The sequence below is a fragment of the Dipodomys spectabilis genome, unplaced genomic scaffold (genome assembly GCF_019054845.1).
Source record: "Dipodomys spectabilis isolate Male_0828 unplaced genomic scaffold, ASM1905484v1 ptg000076l, whole genome shotgun sequence".
NCBI classification, from domain to species: domain Eukaryota; kingdom Metazoa; phylum Chordata; class Mammalia; order Rodentia; family Heteromyidae; genus Dipodomys; species Dipodomys spectabilis.
In genome coordinates this window covers 2,074,625-2,090,306 of record NW_024870753.1, presented here as the reverse complement: position 1 = coordinate 2,090,306, position 15,682 = coordinate 2,074,625, and the positions used below count along the sequence as shown (strand labels likewise).

General features: G+C 45.4%; 1 protein-coding gene across 3 annotated transcripts in view; it reads right to left on the bottom strand.

Annotated features, from left to right (window-relative positions):
* The window catches only part of Dixdc1 (DIX domain containing 1), a 59,519-nt gene extending 44,135 nt beyond the window's left edge, over positions 1-15,384 (bottom strand). For 2 of the 3 annotated variants that reach the window (XM_042682955.1, XM_042682957.1), the window contains exon 1: positions 6,911-7,002. In XM_042682955.1, the coding sequence (XP_042538889.1) occupies positions 6,911-6,970 (60 nt within the window). In that variant the 5' untranslated portion in view covers positions 6,971-7,002. Of the gene's footprint in view, positions 1-6,910; positions 7,003-15,342 lie in introns of those variants that run through there. The other variant, XM_042682956.1, reaches the window with a different exon arrangement.
* Positions 15,385-15,682: the final 298 nt, after the last annotated feature.

Below are 15,682 nucleotides of genomic sequence, written 5' to 3'. Positions count from 1 at the left end.
TCCCTGTACCCTGGCAACTAAAGCAAAATTTTAAAAGTTTTTTTTTTTGGTAGCAGTTCAAAACAAACCAAAAGAAAAAAATTACACACGAATAAACAATTGTATTTTGTTTCCTTCTAGTACTATCACTTTTACTATCACTTTATGGGTCTACTATTAAGTGTAGACAAGATAGAACAGGTTCAGTAGAACAGAGATATCTAGAACATGAAGAGTATCTTGAACATGCCTCTGTTATTGGTCTGTTTCCAAGAACTGCTGGAGAGGAACCAGGGGACAATGACACGTTCCAGCTGGGCCTTGGTAGTGGCAAAGCTAACTCTCTCCGAGGTAGCCGGCGGCTCACACTGATTTCCTGTTTCAGAGGACATATCCCTCTGCATCCAGTGGTCAGGTGACTAGGCTGCTATCACTTGCTCCGCAGCCATAGCTGATTGGTCTACCTAAATTGATTAGTCAAGCCCAGCCAATCACTGGAATGTTTTGAACTGGCATTTTGGAATTGAATCAGTCCCTCCTCTACCTCCCATCTCCAGCTCCCTCTCTCTCAAACCAAGCTGTAAGATACAAAACGTAGATGCTGCAGTGAGCCAATGCAAGCAGAAGAAACTCCTGATATGGAGAGCAGGGACAGAAATAGGAGGAGCCAATCTGCCAGTGTTTGAGTTCTTAATGTTCTCTCTGCCTCACATTCTGCTGTGCCCTGCCCTCTCTGTGGTTTCTTTTTTCAGATTTTCCTTGGATTCCATGAGTCAGTAAGTTCCATTTCCTACCTCTTCTAGTTCAAGTTTGATTCTAGTACTTGCAATAATGTTTTAAGGCAGGATGAGACATACTACATTGGTGAAAGTATAGAACTAATCTCAATTTTGAGAAAGATGTTTCTAAAATAACTGAGGATTTTTATTTATTCATGTTCTGGTCCAGGGTCAGGAATGGTGTGAGCTGGTTGCTCCTTCACAGACACCCCGTGTTACCCTACAATTGGGGTTACAACTCTTCTAGTACAGACAGTTCTTCATGTTCTTCATTCAGGCAGGAACGATGACCTTGAAAGCTTTCTTGCTGCCAAATGTAACTTTCCTCCAATTTTTTTTTTTTCCAGGATCTGCTCTTCACTCCAAACACAACTCTGTAAACCCAGCCTAGGCTTTGAACCGCCTCTAGGACTCAAGGTCAGAGAGAATTTGTGGGGGACTTGTTTGGTTAGAGTTGTAAAAGTCCTGAGTGGGTTTCACCAGGGAAGTCCTGGTACCTCTTGGTCCCCGCAGTCTGCTCCTTCCTGAGAAACCAGAGCAGCTGGGCTTTTGTGCAGTACAGGAGACAGTTGACACTGGAATGGGGGGTGGGGGAGCAGGAAAGCCATTGGCTTCACAGTGAAACCAGATACCTGTGTAGAACTTAGAGACCCCGCAGCAGCAGAAGGTGAGCAGATGGGGGCCAGAGTTCCAGGGATGCTGAGAAACAGGGCCGGAAGTTTGGAAATCTTGTTGTAACTGGCCTAAATGCCTTTTTCCCCCCTATTAACTCATTCAGGCCTTTACTGAACTAGGTAAAATTATTTCTTCATTGTACTTGCTGGCTAGTTAGGTGAAAAACGAAGTTCACCAGAAAAAAATACTATTGAATTTCTTCTTCCTATGGACAGGATCTTGATATTAGTATTGAGGCCTCTTGTCAAAGGATAATATAAGAAGAGCTAAAGGTTTTCTGAAAAACATCACTTCCTATCCTTCTTGTTAAATTTCTATTAACTGCAAGTTTCCTAAACAATCCCTGATCCTCCATGCATCCATGCTACAAGGTAATAAATGCATGGAAATGGATGGAAGGGTGACCACACTCTTAGTCTAGAGTATCCCTTGTCCTAGAAAAACCCCAGCCCCTATCTAAGCCTGGCCACTCGAGGCTACCACTATGAGCACTTCAGTGAGCACCGGCTCACAAACAGCAACGCATTCAGAAAAAGGTCAGTTTCGAGCCTTTGGTATGAAGCCCAGACAATAAGGCCAGTCATGGCAAATGAAGCATTTCTAGTGCTCTCCACACCCTCAAAGCTGCCAGGAGTGTGTGTGGGGGAGGCCATGACACCTGAAAACCAGTACCCTCCCCCAGTGGCACACACCCAGCCAGCACATCACACAGGAGGAGAACCACAAAGCTGCCTGAAAGCTCTCGGCCAGGGAGCATCTGTTGAGCTGGCATTGGCTTCTGTGGGAACAAAGCCAGGAACCTGGTGGGAGGACAGAAATCAGTCTGCATAGAAAAAGAAAGAAAGAAAGAAAGAAAGAAAGAAAGAAAGAAAGAAAGAAAGAAAGAAAGAAAGAAAGAAAGAAAGAAAGAAAGAAAGAAAGAAAGAAAAGAAAGAAAGAAAGAAAGAAAAGAAGTCTGCAAGTTGTGGTACTTTGTTACATTAAAGACAGCAGGGCCAGGCACTGGCGGCTCATGCCTGTAATTGTCGCTACTCAGGAGGCTGATATCTGAGGATCACAGTTCAAAGGCCAGCCTGGGCAGAAAAGTCCCTGTGAGACTCTTATCTCCAATAAACTACTCAAAAACTGGAAGTTGTGCCATGGCTCAAAGCGGTAGGGCTCTAGCCTTAAGCAAAAGAGCTCAGGGACAGTACCCAGGCCCTGAGTTCAAGCCCCATAACTGACCCCCCCCCCAAAAAAAAAAGACTTAGTAGGCCTTTGATTCTATAGCCAAGCACAGAAGGATTTATGGAAGTGTCTAGCAGCCTCCTGTGGATCCAGGGATGTGATGATACTCCACTGGGAAGCACGAAGCACTCAGGAGTGACGCTCCAGCCACTCTACCTGCCAGTACTCAGCGCTCCCCTTACTGGGATGATACCTGGCAAAGGCTCATGTGCCATTTCTCAAGGACTGCCAAGCAGATCAATTTTTTTTCCAGGCAAGGTCTTGCTATGTTGCCCAAGCTGTTCTCCAATTCATGGACCCAAGTGATCTTCCTGCTACGACCTCCTGAGAAGCTGGGACTACAGGCATATGCCATTTCACACAGCCAAATAGATACCTCTTAATGTGAATTTCAGTTTGTATTTTTCTACTAAGAGGAAAACTGGTAGGGAAAACCTGCCAGGTAATAGGCCCCAAAAGGCTAACATTCAGCCAAACTAATTTTCTGTCAGGTACAATGTCTAGCCTCTCAGGTGTTCACTCCAAAGTTCACTCTTCTCCACAAGTGAGATTTCTGTATCACCACAAGTATGGGACCCTGAGCATTTACTTTATTTTTTTCAGTATAATTTTATTGTTCTTATTAAGGTGTTGTACAGAGGGGTTACTACTTGATAAGTCAGGTAGTGAGTATATTTCTTTTGGGACAATGTCACCTCTTCCTTCACTTTTGCATTTGCTTTCTTTATCTTCATTGGCCTGTGAGCTCCATCAGGGCACAGAATCTGTCATTTGACTTCTATTTTCAGAGCCTGGCATGAGGCCTGGTAAACACGGTAATTCAGCAAACGTCTAGTGAGTGATTGCTTGCATGCATATACCAGAATAGTAGGGGGAAAATTCTAGCTTTAATGAGCAAGAAAGTTGGTAAATATTTAGTGATTTTCATGATATCATTAACTAGAAGTTATCTCTACAGCCATCCACAAACATTATTTCTTTTTTTTTTTTTTTTTTTTTTGGGTCCGGTTGTGGGGCCTGAACTCTAGGCCTGGGCACTGTCCCTCAGCTCTTCAGCTCAAGGCTAGCACTCTACCACTTGAGCCACAGCGTCACTTCCGGCTTTTTTTCTTTTTTGCTTATGTGGTGCTGAGGAATCGAACCCAGGGCCTCAGGCATGCAAGGCAAGCGCTCTACCACTGAGCCACCTTCCCAGCCCACGAACATTATTTCTTTATGACATTAAGCATCCTATTATGTTCTAGCTTTCTGTATTAATCCCTTGGAAACAGGAACTGAGTAGAGTGTTTGTCAACACCTAAGCAATAAAGGGCCAATTCCTAAATGAATGAATGGTACTGGCCAAATCCTATTACAATCTTAGGACTATCAAAACCTTCCAATGCAAACACTAAAGTCTTTTAAAGAAAGTTCAGTCATCAGGAAAAAAAAAACACTGGCAGAAATTCATCTTGGCACATTAACCGAGGACAATGTTCATATAACACCAATAATCAAGTGGCAGAGAAAACAAATAGCTTTGAGGCAGAGGCAGAATGGGGAAATTGTCAACTATAGAAAACCCATCACAGAGGAGAGTGAGGAATGCCAGTTGCCCAATCATAAGGATAATTCCCAACAAAACCAACTATGTCAATAAAGGGAGGGTATACTGACATCATTGATGAGGATCGATTCTGGAATTATTTGCCAGGCTGACCGGTTCGATGAAGGAAATATACAGAAGAAAATGCTGTTGTGTATCATTATACATAATATCATATGAATTGAGAACAGAGGCCAAGAGTGGGTAGAGGAGAGATGCTTTGATTCAGAAGGCCAGGTTTCTCTCTGTAGGGTTCTCTTATAATTAACCAATTAGGACCATAGTTCATATGGCAGTTTTTTTCTGCCACAGAGAATGAGGTCATAGCCCCTAACCACACAGACTTCTAAAGCATCTTGGTGATGAAGGATAGCTTCGGATATGGATCATTCCCAGGAGGGGACTGGATACATGTGTAGTATTCTTAGTCTCAGTAAAAAGTGTCTCAGAGGAATTAAAAGTGTATTCTGATGCTGGCTTTTAAGCCCTATTTACATCGTATCACATGACTCAAACCAAAGTGACTGAATATAACTAGATCTATTAAGGAACCTTGAAGCCTGAACTAGGTCAAACAGGGCCCCACTAACTCTGGAAGGAACCACTCATACCACTGTTCAGTAACACAAAAGGGGATTCTGTCTGCAAAAAGAATTCTTTAATAAAATGGATTATCTATGTGAAAGAATTATTTGAAACTGCAAAGGACCAGTCAAGTTGAACATATTCATGTTTTTATTAAGTAGATGATGTTATTTTTTTTTTCAGAAAAATCGAAAGTGTTTATTGGCTTTCCCAAATCTACTAACAGAGAGGGACAGACATACATTGGTCCACAGAGAGGGTAGGGGAAAGTTTATGGGATGGGTAGGAAAAAAAATCAAGTATCAGCAGGGAAAAGAGGTGTTACTGCCTAATTCCAGAATAGAATTCATAATAAAGTTGTACTTTTGTCTTCAGGAAAACTCTCCCACTTTCCCTGTCTCCCTTGCTTTCCAAGATTTGGAGGTTAGTGGGTATTTACAGAAGTACCAAGGGATGAAAAACATAGCCAGCCCTCCTAGCTCATGTGGCCCTTCCACTGGAAGATTTAGAAGTAAAAATGAGCAGAAACAATGACTAGGGCTAGCGCTGTGCTGGTTTTCTCCTCCTAATCAGACACTGAGTCCTGATGCCTGGGAGGATCATTAAAAGGGAGGAGGCCGCAGGACGACCCAATGAGCTTCTGCCACAGACCGGTGGACAGGTCAGCCTTAGGCGGGCAACGCAAAGGCAGAGAGGGAGAATGGAAAACCTTCCTGGCTTTTCTGTACCTCAACTCTCTGCCTGTCACCCTCTTTGTTAGCAATGCTTTACATGTGTTCAGACAGGAATGGTGCAAAGCTGAGGAGCCCTGCAGTGCAGGCGGGATGCAAGCTCTGCCCTTCAATGAATTGTGACACCCCTCTGCCAAAGGAAAATTCCAGCACAGTTGCTGAGGCTGGGACAGCATTTCTGCAGTTTTTCCTCTCTCCTTCAGGAACAAGGCTGGGGAACAGGGGGCCAGGTCTGGGGGAGAGGGCTCTAAGGCAGGTCAGAAACTGCAAGACTTCCTAATTAGAACCAGAAATCCAGGGAAAGAATCTGTCCTGCAGCTGTGGAAAATCGTACACACACATTCACAAGACTGACTTCCTCTGGAGAAAAGGGGGAGAGGAGTGTAAGGACAAAGGTGCTTCCATCTTGCCTGTCACGTTCAGACTGCAGACGAGAATTAAGCTGGGGGTGTCGCGCAGTAATGCAACACGTGCTAGGCATGGGTCGGGCTCTGGGTTTCAACCCCACTACCCAAACAAAAAGGGAATGCATTCCTAGGTTATTTGCCTAAAAGCTGTTTCGTTGTTGCTTTTAAACTTCAAGAATCTTAAGGGTTGAGGGGTGCAGTCAGCTCAGCGGTAGAAACTTCCCTAGCACCCCCAAAGCCCTAGGTTCAATATCGAGCCCAGCAGCAGCCACAACCACAGAAATAAACAACTTCCATTTAAGATCGGTGGAAAGAACAGGAGATCGGGGAAAGGAAGGGGTCACGACGCCCGGGATGCTCCGGTGAGATGCAGAAACAGGAGGAAAAAGAGCAAATGGCAGGGGGGGGGGGGGGCGGGGGGAAGCAAATGACACAGAGGCTCCGGCCCTCGCCCATCCCACCGGGCAGACCCGAGGCCGCTGTGCTGGCTCCCGGGGAGCAGAACGCTGGCTTCCCGAGCTGGGCCCCCGGCGCGGGGGCCCCTCTCTCTGCGCAGCTCTGGGGCGGGCCGGGAGATGAGGCTGGCGCGGGGAGGGCGCGCGTCCCGGGCACCGTGGCGGTCCGCCCCCCCTCTCTACACTTTTCCGCCCACCCCGGGCCCCGCCACCCTGGCTCTCGGCTCAGCCCGTGAAGCGCTCACGTCTGCCTGGTCTTGGGGGGGGGGGGGTCCCCCGCCAGCTCTGCGGGAGGCCGGCGGCCCGCGGACGTCCCCGCGCTCCCGCAGCCTGCACCACGCCCACCGCCGCCTGGGGGGGGGCCCTCCCGCAGACGGCTCGCCCCGGGGGTCCCCGAGACGAGGGTGATGGGGGGGGACTCCTCTCCAGCCCTTCGGCGGAGGGGGGTGCGGAGTGGGGGCCCGGGAGGGGAGGGCGGGACGGTTACCTCGTTGAAGCCCTCCTGCAGGACGTCCAGGAGGCTCCCGCGGGCCAGGCAGGCGAGCATCGTTCCCGCCGGGGTCCCCGGGCGGGGGTGTCCGCCGGGCGCCCCCCCACCCACCCCGCCTCCCCTCAGCACACAAAGGCTCTCGGCTCAGCGCATGGGGGAGTCTCGGCGGAGTCCCGCACGCCACTTACTGGAAACCCAGACCCGAGCCGGAGCAGCGGCTTGCACTGGGCATGCTCGCGCGGGGCCTCTGGCGGCCGGACCCGGCGCCCGAGTGGTTCCCATAGAAACGGCCGGGCGCGCGCCGGGAGCGGGCTTGCCCCGGCCCGCGGCGTGTGCGCGCGCAGGCGCGTGCGTGCGTGCCTGCGGGAGAGCCCGCGGGCGCCGGCGCGGGCGGGAGCGTGCTCGGTACGCGCGTGCCCACGCACAGCAGGAGTGCGGGCCGGGCGGGTCAGCATGTGCGTGCACGCACGCACGCAAACACACACTCTCTGACACATACGGAGTGATGCCAGCGTGTGCATGTGTTTGCAATCACACACACCAAGCTTGCAGTGCGCGCAGCGTGCATGCACACACACATGCACACACACGCTGACGCAGGAGGCCATGCAAGCATGTGCATGTGGTGTGTGCTTGCACACACCACACACATACACACACACACACACACACACACACACACACGCTACACTCCATCACCAGGTGGGTGAGAAAACAAGGATTTTTTTTCCCCTTCCTTCCAGACTAAGGGGCTGGGAGTGATGCCAGGCTAAACAAGAAGACGCAGAAGGAGACAAACAGAAATAAGGAGGTGGGAGGATTGGAAGGTAGAGGGAACCATAGGTTCTAGCAACAGTGGGATACAATTAATACAATGGTATAGTAACAATACATACAGAATATCACAGAATCACAACAGACACCTCAAAGATAATCTGAGGATGACCAAAGCTTTACTGAAATGTGTTTTTCCCCCCTCTTTTCTTTTTAAAATCACTGCATAAAGCTAAAGTCCTCACCTGACATGGTAGCATACACCTTTAATTCCACTGTTCAGGGGAGGCTGAAAAACAAGGAATGACAGTTTGAGGCCAGCCTGGTCTCATAGCCAGGCTGTGTGTCCAGAAAAAGAAGAGAAAAAAAAGTAAAACTTAGAATTCAGTGAGGTTATTGTTGTTGTTTTAAATAGAGTTGGTTCTGAGCTATCACAAGGTTTGTGTACAGGGCCTTGAACCTGTTAGGCAGGCACTAGCCAGGCAACTGCGCTACCCTCTGAGCCATGCCTGTGGCTCTGTGTGTGCTGGTTATTTTGCAGATAGGGTCTCACTTCCTGTCCTGGGAAGCCTAGATTGTGATCTTCCTGATTGTGCCTCCCAGTGTAGCTGAAGTGAAAGGCACACCACCACACCCAGCCATTTATGGACTTGTAGTCTACAGTCCTCTTTGCCCAGCCTGGCCTCAAAAATTCTCCAGATCTCTGTCTTCCAAGTCGCTAGGATTATAGGCTTGAGCCACTGTGTTTTGTACTTGCTAGGCAGGTAGTCTACCACTTGAACCAGAACTCCATCCCTAAGTGGGTTTTAATTAACATTTTTATTTTGCTGTTTTTGCAGCAAAAAAAAAAAAAATTGACCTGATACATTTGATAGAGCTAGCTATAGACTGCTTCAGATGAAACAGTTATTCCTCTTGTGACCATGATTGAAATCACAGCCTTGATTAGTTTTTGTTATGAATACTAGTCAGATACATCCTGTCCAGTGCAAACTTACTCAGCTAGGAAAACTGGAGGCTGAAAGAATGTCCGTGTAGTATTGTGCCTTGTGAGACCAGATGGAGGTGAAGAATGTACAGATTGTTAAGGCTAAGAATAGGTCAGAGCCTAGTACAAGGGCATGGCTGGTCAGTGACAGACAGTTTAAACAGCCAGGATAGGCTGGGAATGTGGCTTATTGTACAGTGCTTGCCTAGCACACATGAAGCCCTGGCTTCCATTCCTCAGTACCACATAAACAGAAAAGGCTGGAAATGGCGCTGTGGCTAAAGTGATAGAGCGCTAGCCTTGAGAACAGAGAGGCTCAGAGACAGTGCCCTGGGCCTGAGTTCAAGCCCCAGGATTGGGGAGGGGGGCGGAGGGGGAGCCGGAGCCAGGACACTATGTATGTTTTCCCTCAAACCTCCCTTAGTACCTTAGCAAGTAAAGTCAGTAGCGAGTCTAATGAATCGTATTCAACCTAATGAACTCCTTTCTTAAGTCACTAGAGGAAGAAAATCTTTATCTGAGTCAACGAGACCAGCAATAGTTTGTCTGATGTCTAAAGATGCTAAGCACAAAAGTCTTCAGCAAAAATAGACTTGCCTCTGACTACCACAAGCAGGAAGCAAAGTATTGAATGGCTGCTGCTGGCTAAGTGTTCTGAGTTCAACTCTAGCTAAAGCTAGGGGAATGCTATAACACCTAATTAAGCTTGAACCTTAGCAGCCCATAAATCAGACCACTGGCCTTCATAATCTAACTGGGGAGTTTAATTGCCAAGAACTCCCTTCATTGTGAATTACCTCAGTTCATGGTGCAATGCTGTCAGGAGAGATGTAATCTATGTGAATGCAAAGACACCCTTTGTTAAGAAATGAAATTTCCTTATATGAAATTTCCAATGATACACACTACACGTATCATGAGGCCAAACCAAAAGACTCAGTTGGTGGATAAATAGGGATCCTGATTGACTGAGAAACTACCATGCTTTGGACCTAGAGCAAAAATCCCTAGACATCAGGGGGAGGCCTGCTGACACTTACCTGTGCCAAGAAATCGCTGTTTCTTAAACAGTGATTTAAACTTTTTTTTTTTTTTTGCCAGTCCTGGGGCTCAAACTCAGGGCCTGGGCACTGTCTGAGCTTCATTTTTTTTTGGGGGGGGGGTCCGGTCATGGGGCCTGAACTCTGTCCCTCAACTCTTCGGCTAGCACTTTACCACTTGAGCCACAGCGCCACTTCAGGCTTTTTTTTTTTTTTTCTGCTTATGTGGTGCTGAGGAATAGAACCCAGGGCTTCATGTATGCAAGGCAAGCGCTCTACCATTGAGCCATCTTCCCAGCCCCTGAGCTTCTTTTTTGATCAAGACTACCACTTGAGCCACAACGCCACTTCCGGCTTTTTCTGTGTATGTGGTACTGAGGACTGGAACCCAGGGCTTCATGCATGCTAGGCAAGAACTCTACTGCTAAGCCACATTGCCAAGCCCAAAACTTAATTTATTTTTTTATTTTTATCAAAGTAGGACCTGTAAACTTAATGCTTCTGAAAAAACTTATTAAATAACTGAATTTTAAAGCTCCCAAGTAGAAAATTGGCTCATTTGGCCCAGCTCCCTTATTTCCTATAAGAAGGAATCAATAGAGGGAAGGATGCAGGGAGTGTGACAGAGGGGATTGATTGGATTGGAATAAATATAGTGCAAGCGTGTGGAGATGTAACAATGAAGTCCACCTCCCCCATAAGTGATATAAGCCAATAAAAAGAAGAATTATTCCAGGCCAAGGGGTTGCTCATAGTCATTCAGAAAATTAATTTACATGGGAGCTAAGATTTGAAACAAAGATCTCTGAGGCCTGGTGGTGTGCCCAGTGCATAGCACTTCACAGCATGCTGAGAAATTATGAGAGAATTGGGGCAATTATAATGACTTGATAAAAGTCATGTATGAGTTATAGAGCACTTGTCTAGGCTCGGGGTTCAGTTCCTGGGATAGAAAGAGAAAGAGAGAGCCAGGTGCTAGTAACTCATGCCTGTAATCCTAGCCAAGATATGAGGATTGCAGTTTGAAGCCAGCCAGAGCAGGAAAGGCCGTGAGACTCTTTGTTGTTGTTGTTGGTCGTAGGGCCTGAACTCTGGGCCTGGGCACTGTCCCACAGCTCTTCACCTCAAGGCTAGAGCTCTACCACTTGAGCCACAGCACCACTTCTGACTTTTTCTGCTTATGTGGTGCTGAGGAATCAAACCCAGGGCCTCATGCATGCAAGGCAAGCACTCTACCACTGAGCCACCTTCTCAGCCCGGCCATGAGACTCTTTTTTTTGTCAGTCGTGGGGCTTGAACTCTGGGCTTGGGCACTGTCCTTGTGCTCTTCAGCTCAAGGTGAGTGCTCTACCACTTGAGCCACAGCTCCACTTTCAGTTTTCTACTGGTTTATTGGAGATAAGAGTCCCACGGACTTTCCTGCCTGGGCTGGCTTTGAACCGAGATCCTCAATTCTCAGCCTCCTGAGTAGCTAGGATTACAGGAGTGAGCCACCAGTGCATGGCCCTGGGCCGTGAGACTCTTATCTCCAATTAATCACCGAAAAAGTGGGAAATGGCACTGTGGCTCAAGTGGTAGAGCACTGCCCTTGAGCAAAAGGAGCTCAGGAACTGTGTCCAGACCCTGAGTTCAAGCTCGAGGACTGGCAGAAGAGAAAGGGTCAGGGAAGGGAGAGAAAGAGACAGAAACAGAGAGACAGAGACAGAGAGACACAGTTTGACTGAATCAGAGACAGAGACAAATATGGGGCATAAGTGGCTCATACCTGTAATCCCAGCTACTCAGGAGGCTGAGATCTGGCAAGTTATGGCTTAAAAACAGATGAGGCAAAGAAGTCTTCATGATACTATCTCCAAAATAATCAGCCAAAATCTGGACAGGAGATATGGCTTGAGAAGGAGAGAGAGAGAGAGAGAGAGAGAGAGAGAGAGAGAGGAAACTAAAAGCCACTCAAATATTTAACATACCTATAATAATAATAAAACTGACTTTTTTTTACTGTCAAGTCCCGTATTAAACATTAATATACATACATCTGATGGTCACATTTATCCTAAACCATTTAAATTGCCCCAGACTCAGTAGCTACCCAGTGGGTAAAGCCTAAGTCTGGTTCTTAATCATTCTGCAATACTTTCATATGATGCTGGCAACACAGAAGTTACTCAGAAAATGACTTTAAATGAATGAAGGAACCAGTGGAGGAAATATTTCCAAGTACATTTGTCCCTTCTACTAATAAATAAAACATGTTTACCTAATTAAGACTTTGAGCCTTAAACAAAACTGTCATTTTGGTGAAAACACTGCCGGTGACTTCTCTCTCTCTCATGTAAAACTCAGATGTGTGAAATTCACACCTAGGAAAAATTTAACACTTCTATTATGGGCAATCATTCATGACTAAAGAAGCAGAAAGACAGTTTTAATAAAAACTTTAAATTATCAATGAAAATGTTATAAATGACCCTCAAAATAACTCCTTAATCTTCTTTCTCTCTTCTCAGACCAGCTGAGTTCCTTAAGGGTAACATGTTTACAATTTCTATTCTATCTACATTTCCCAGATGTCTGTGCAGTCATATGCAAAAGAGGCTTAAACCAACCAGCAAAGGATACTAACATATCCTGATTCCCTACCTGTCCTTTATTTTTATAGCACAGGGATTTGAACCCAGGGCCTCATGTATGGTAGGCAAGTGCTCTATCCCCAGCCTTAAAATGACCTTTAGTCTCCATGCCACTCTACATCCATCTTAATCTTTTTCAGATAATACATTTGGTTTGCTGCTTTACTGTTCAATGGCTTCTAATACTCCTTTCGTGTAGTCTGTCAGATGGAAGTTCTTGGTGTCCAGCTTTGGGGGCTCGCTCCCAAATCACCTCTGTGCAAGTTAGAGTTGTCATTTAGCTGGCTCATTTTCCAAACTTACTTTCTTTCTTTCTTTCTTTCTTTCTTTCTTTCTTTCTTTCTTTCTTTCTTTCTTTCTTTCTTTCTTTCTCTTTCTTTTTTCTTTCTTTCTTTCTTTCTCTCTCTCTCTCTTTCTTTCTTTCTTTCTTTCTTCTTCTTTGCATTCTTTTGTCAGTCATGGGGCTTGTACTCTGGGCCTGGGCACTGTCCTTGAGCTCTGCAGCTCAAGGCTAGGTCTCTACCACTTTGAGCCACAGCACCACTTCCTATTTTCTGGTGGTTAGTTGGAGATAAAAGTCTCACAAATTTTCCTGCCCAGGCTGGCTTTGAACCTCAATCCTCAGATCATAGGATTATAGGCAAGAGCCACCAGCACCAGGCTTAGCTGGCTCATTCATCTCCATGTTTTCACAACTCAGACTATCCCATGCTCCACCCTGCCACCATTCATGACTCTACACCTAGCTCCTACTTCCTCCCCTCAAGCTCCACTTTCTCTGGAACAACTCTGACCACTTTTTCTTTCTTTTTTCTTTTTCTTTCTTTCTTTCTTTTTTTTTTTTTTTAAGGAAGCACTAGGGATGAACCCAGGGCCTCATATGCACTAAGCAAGCTCTCTACTGTTGAGTTGTATCCCTCCTCTGATCACACCCTTCAACACCCCTTCAAATCTGTATTCTCAGGCCTCTTTGCCTGACTTGTTTTTTTTTTCTCTATAACATTCATCATTTCTGTGGCTATTCTATATTTCCTTGTTTGGTTTTGCTGGTGCCAGGGCTTGAACTCAGAGCCTCGTGCTCTGGCCTGGTTTGCTTGGTCCACTGGCACACTACCACCTGAGCCATGCTTCCAACTGGTTCATTTGCAGATGAAGTCTCACAGGTTTTTCAACCTGGGGCTTACATGGAGTTGCAGTCCACCAGATCTCAGTCTCCTGAGAAGCTAGAATTATAGGTGTGAGCCACTGGTCCCCAGTAACTTGTTCCTTTGTTTGTGAGACAGGGTCTTGCTGTCTAGCCCAGGCTAACTACAAATTCACAATTCTCCTGTATCCATCTCCTGAATGCCAGGATTAAAGGAGAGCATCATCACACTCAGCTTACTTGTCCCTTTATTAGCTGTTTCTCCCTCGAAGAGCTTACCATGAGTTAGCTCATGAGGGCAAGGAGTTTGGTATTTTTTGTTACTGCTTTTTAAAATTTGTTTTTACAATATTCCGTGCCAAGAAAACTGTCTGGCATGCAGTAGATGTTTAATAAAATACTGACTGAATACATCTTTCTCTTTTTAAAATTCAAAGTTTTAGCATGTTCAATGTTGTACCATTTAACAGTTATGGTTAATTTAGGACTATGGATCTATGTCTCTATAACTGTATTCTGAAGTCAAATGAAAAATTTTGGCATTCTGTATTTCCCTTGACAAATGCATGGATTCTTTCATTCACCAGCCACTACATACATGTTGGGGATCTATTATAAATAATTACATGCCAGGTTCTATTCTTTAAGCAAAAACTTGAAGAACTAAATTTACATTTAAGCACTCATACAACACACAGAGACAAGAAACAAGACTGAAGGGGAAAAATAGTGAAGGAAGACTTGGAAAACTGAGAATTCAAAGTTAGAATTGGGGAAAATATACAGGGTGAACGTGACAGACGAATGGGTAGAAGAACAGGAAAAAAACTGAGACGGAGTAGTGAGAGACTAGGTTAGGATGGTGCCAAAGTAATCACCAGATGGTATTGCTTAATATAAACTGTGCCAAAGCAGATATGCAAATATAGTCTACATATTTTTTTTAATTCACATTTCAAGATGCCTGTTATCCTAATCGGTGAAAATTAGATTGAGAGAGCGCCATCTGGTGGCTGTTTGGGGAGTAAAGTAATCCCTGAGTTTTCTCTATTAGGCAAACTGTAAAGGCTGCCTTGTTTCTTTCTGTATTGACAATATCCAGCCTGGTCAGGGAAGTCCATGAGACTCCAATTAACTACCAAAAAGCCAGAAATGGAGCTGTGGCTGAGGTGAGAGAGAGGAAAAAGTTCAGGGACAGTGCTAGGCCCTGAGTTCAAACCCCTCACCCCCACAAAAAGAAAAAAAAAGGGTCAAAAAATTTTATATAATATGCTCTCATGCAAATTTATATCAGAAAAAAGACTGGACAAATACATTCTAAAATACAATGTTTGTTTACATGTAGGAGACTGTTGAATTATTGTTTATTTTTAATCCTATTTTACCATATTTCTGAAGTGTTCTGTAATTAACATGTTATCTCTGCAGTAAACTTTTAAGTGTTTTAAACACTGCAGACATTCTAATCAATTGTAAAAGAGTTTTTCAAGCTCTGACAGATTTTGTTAATTCAAGAAAAACAAAGAGGGGGAAGAAGTGTGGGGGAGGGGAGGGATAGTGACAGAAAAACAAAGGAGTGGGTAACAATGTTGGACAAGAAATGTACTCATTACCTTACTCATGAAACTGTTACCCCTCTGTACAGCATCTTCACAATAAAAATAAATTAATTAAAAAAAGAAAAACAAAGATGATGAATTGAGACTCAAGTGAGCTAAAATTTCCACAAGGTGAAGCAAGAAAAAGAAGGCAAATATTCTTTGCTTCTAGGATCTGAGTTCTGATAGAGAAATCCCTCCAGTGTAGAACTGAAATTCCAGAAATATGCTCCCAACAGAATACCAGAAACTTACAGAGGGCTCTGTTGGCCGCAAGGAGTCACAGACTCTCATGACCACCTGTGTCTCCATCTTCAGAATCTCTAGTAGAGCTGAATCAGGGCCATCACCTTAAATAGAAAAAGGAAGAGATGTACAACTGTGCAGGAAGGGGGGCGGAAATACTCCAAAATATTTAAACCACGGCTGGGAATATGGCTTAGTGGTAGAGTGCTTGCCTAGCATGCATGAAGCCCTGGGTTCCATTCCTCAGCACCACATGAACAGAAAAAGCTAGAAGTAGAGCTGTGGCTCAAGTGGTAGAGTGCTAGCCTTGAGCAAAAGAAGCTCAGGGACAGTGCCTAGACCCTGAGGT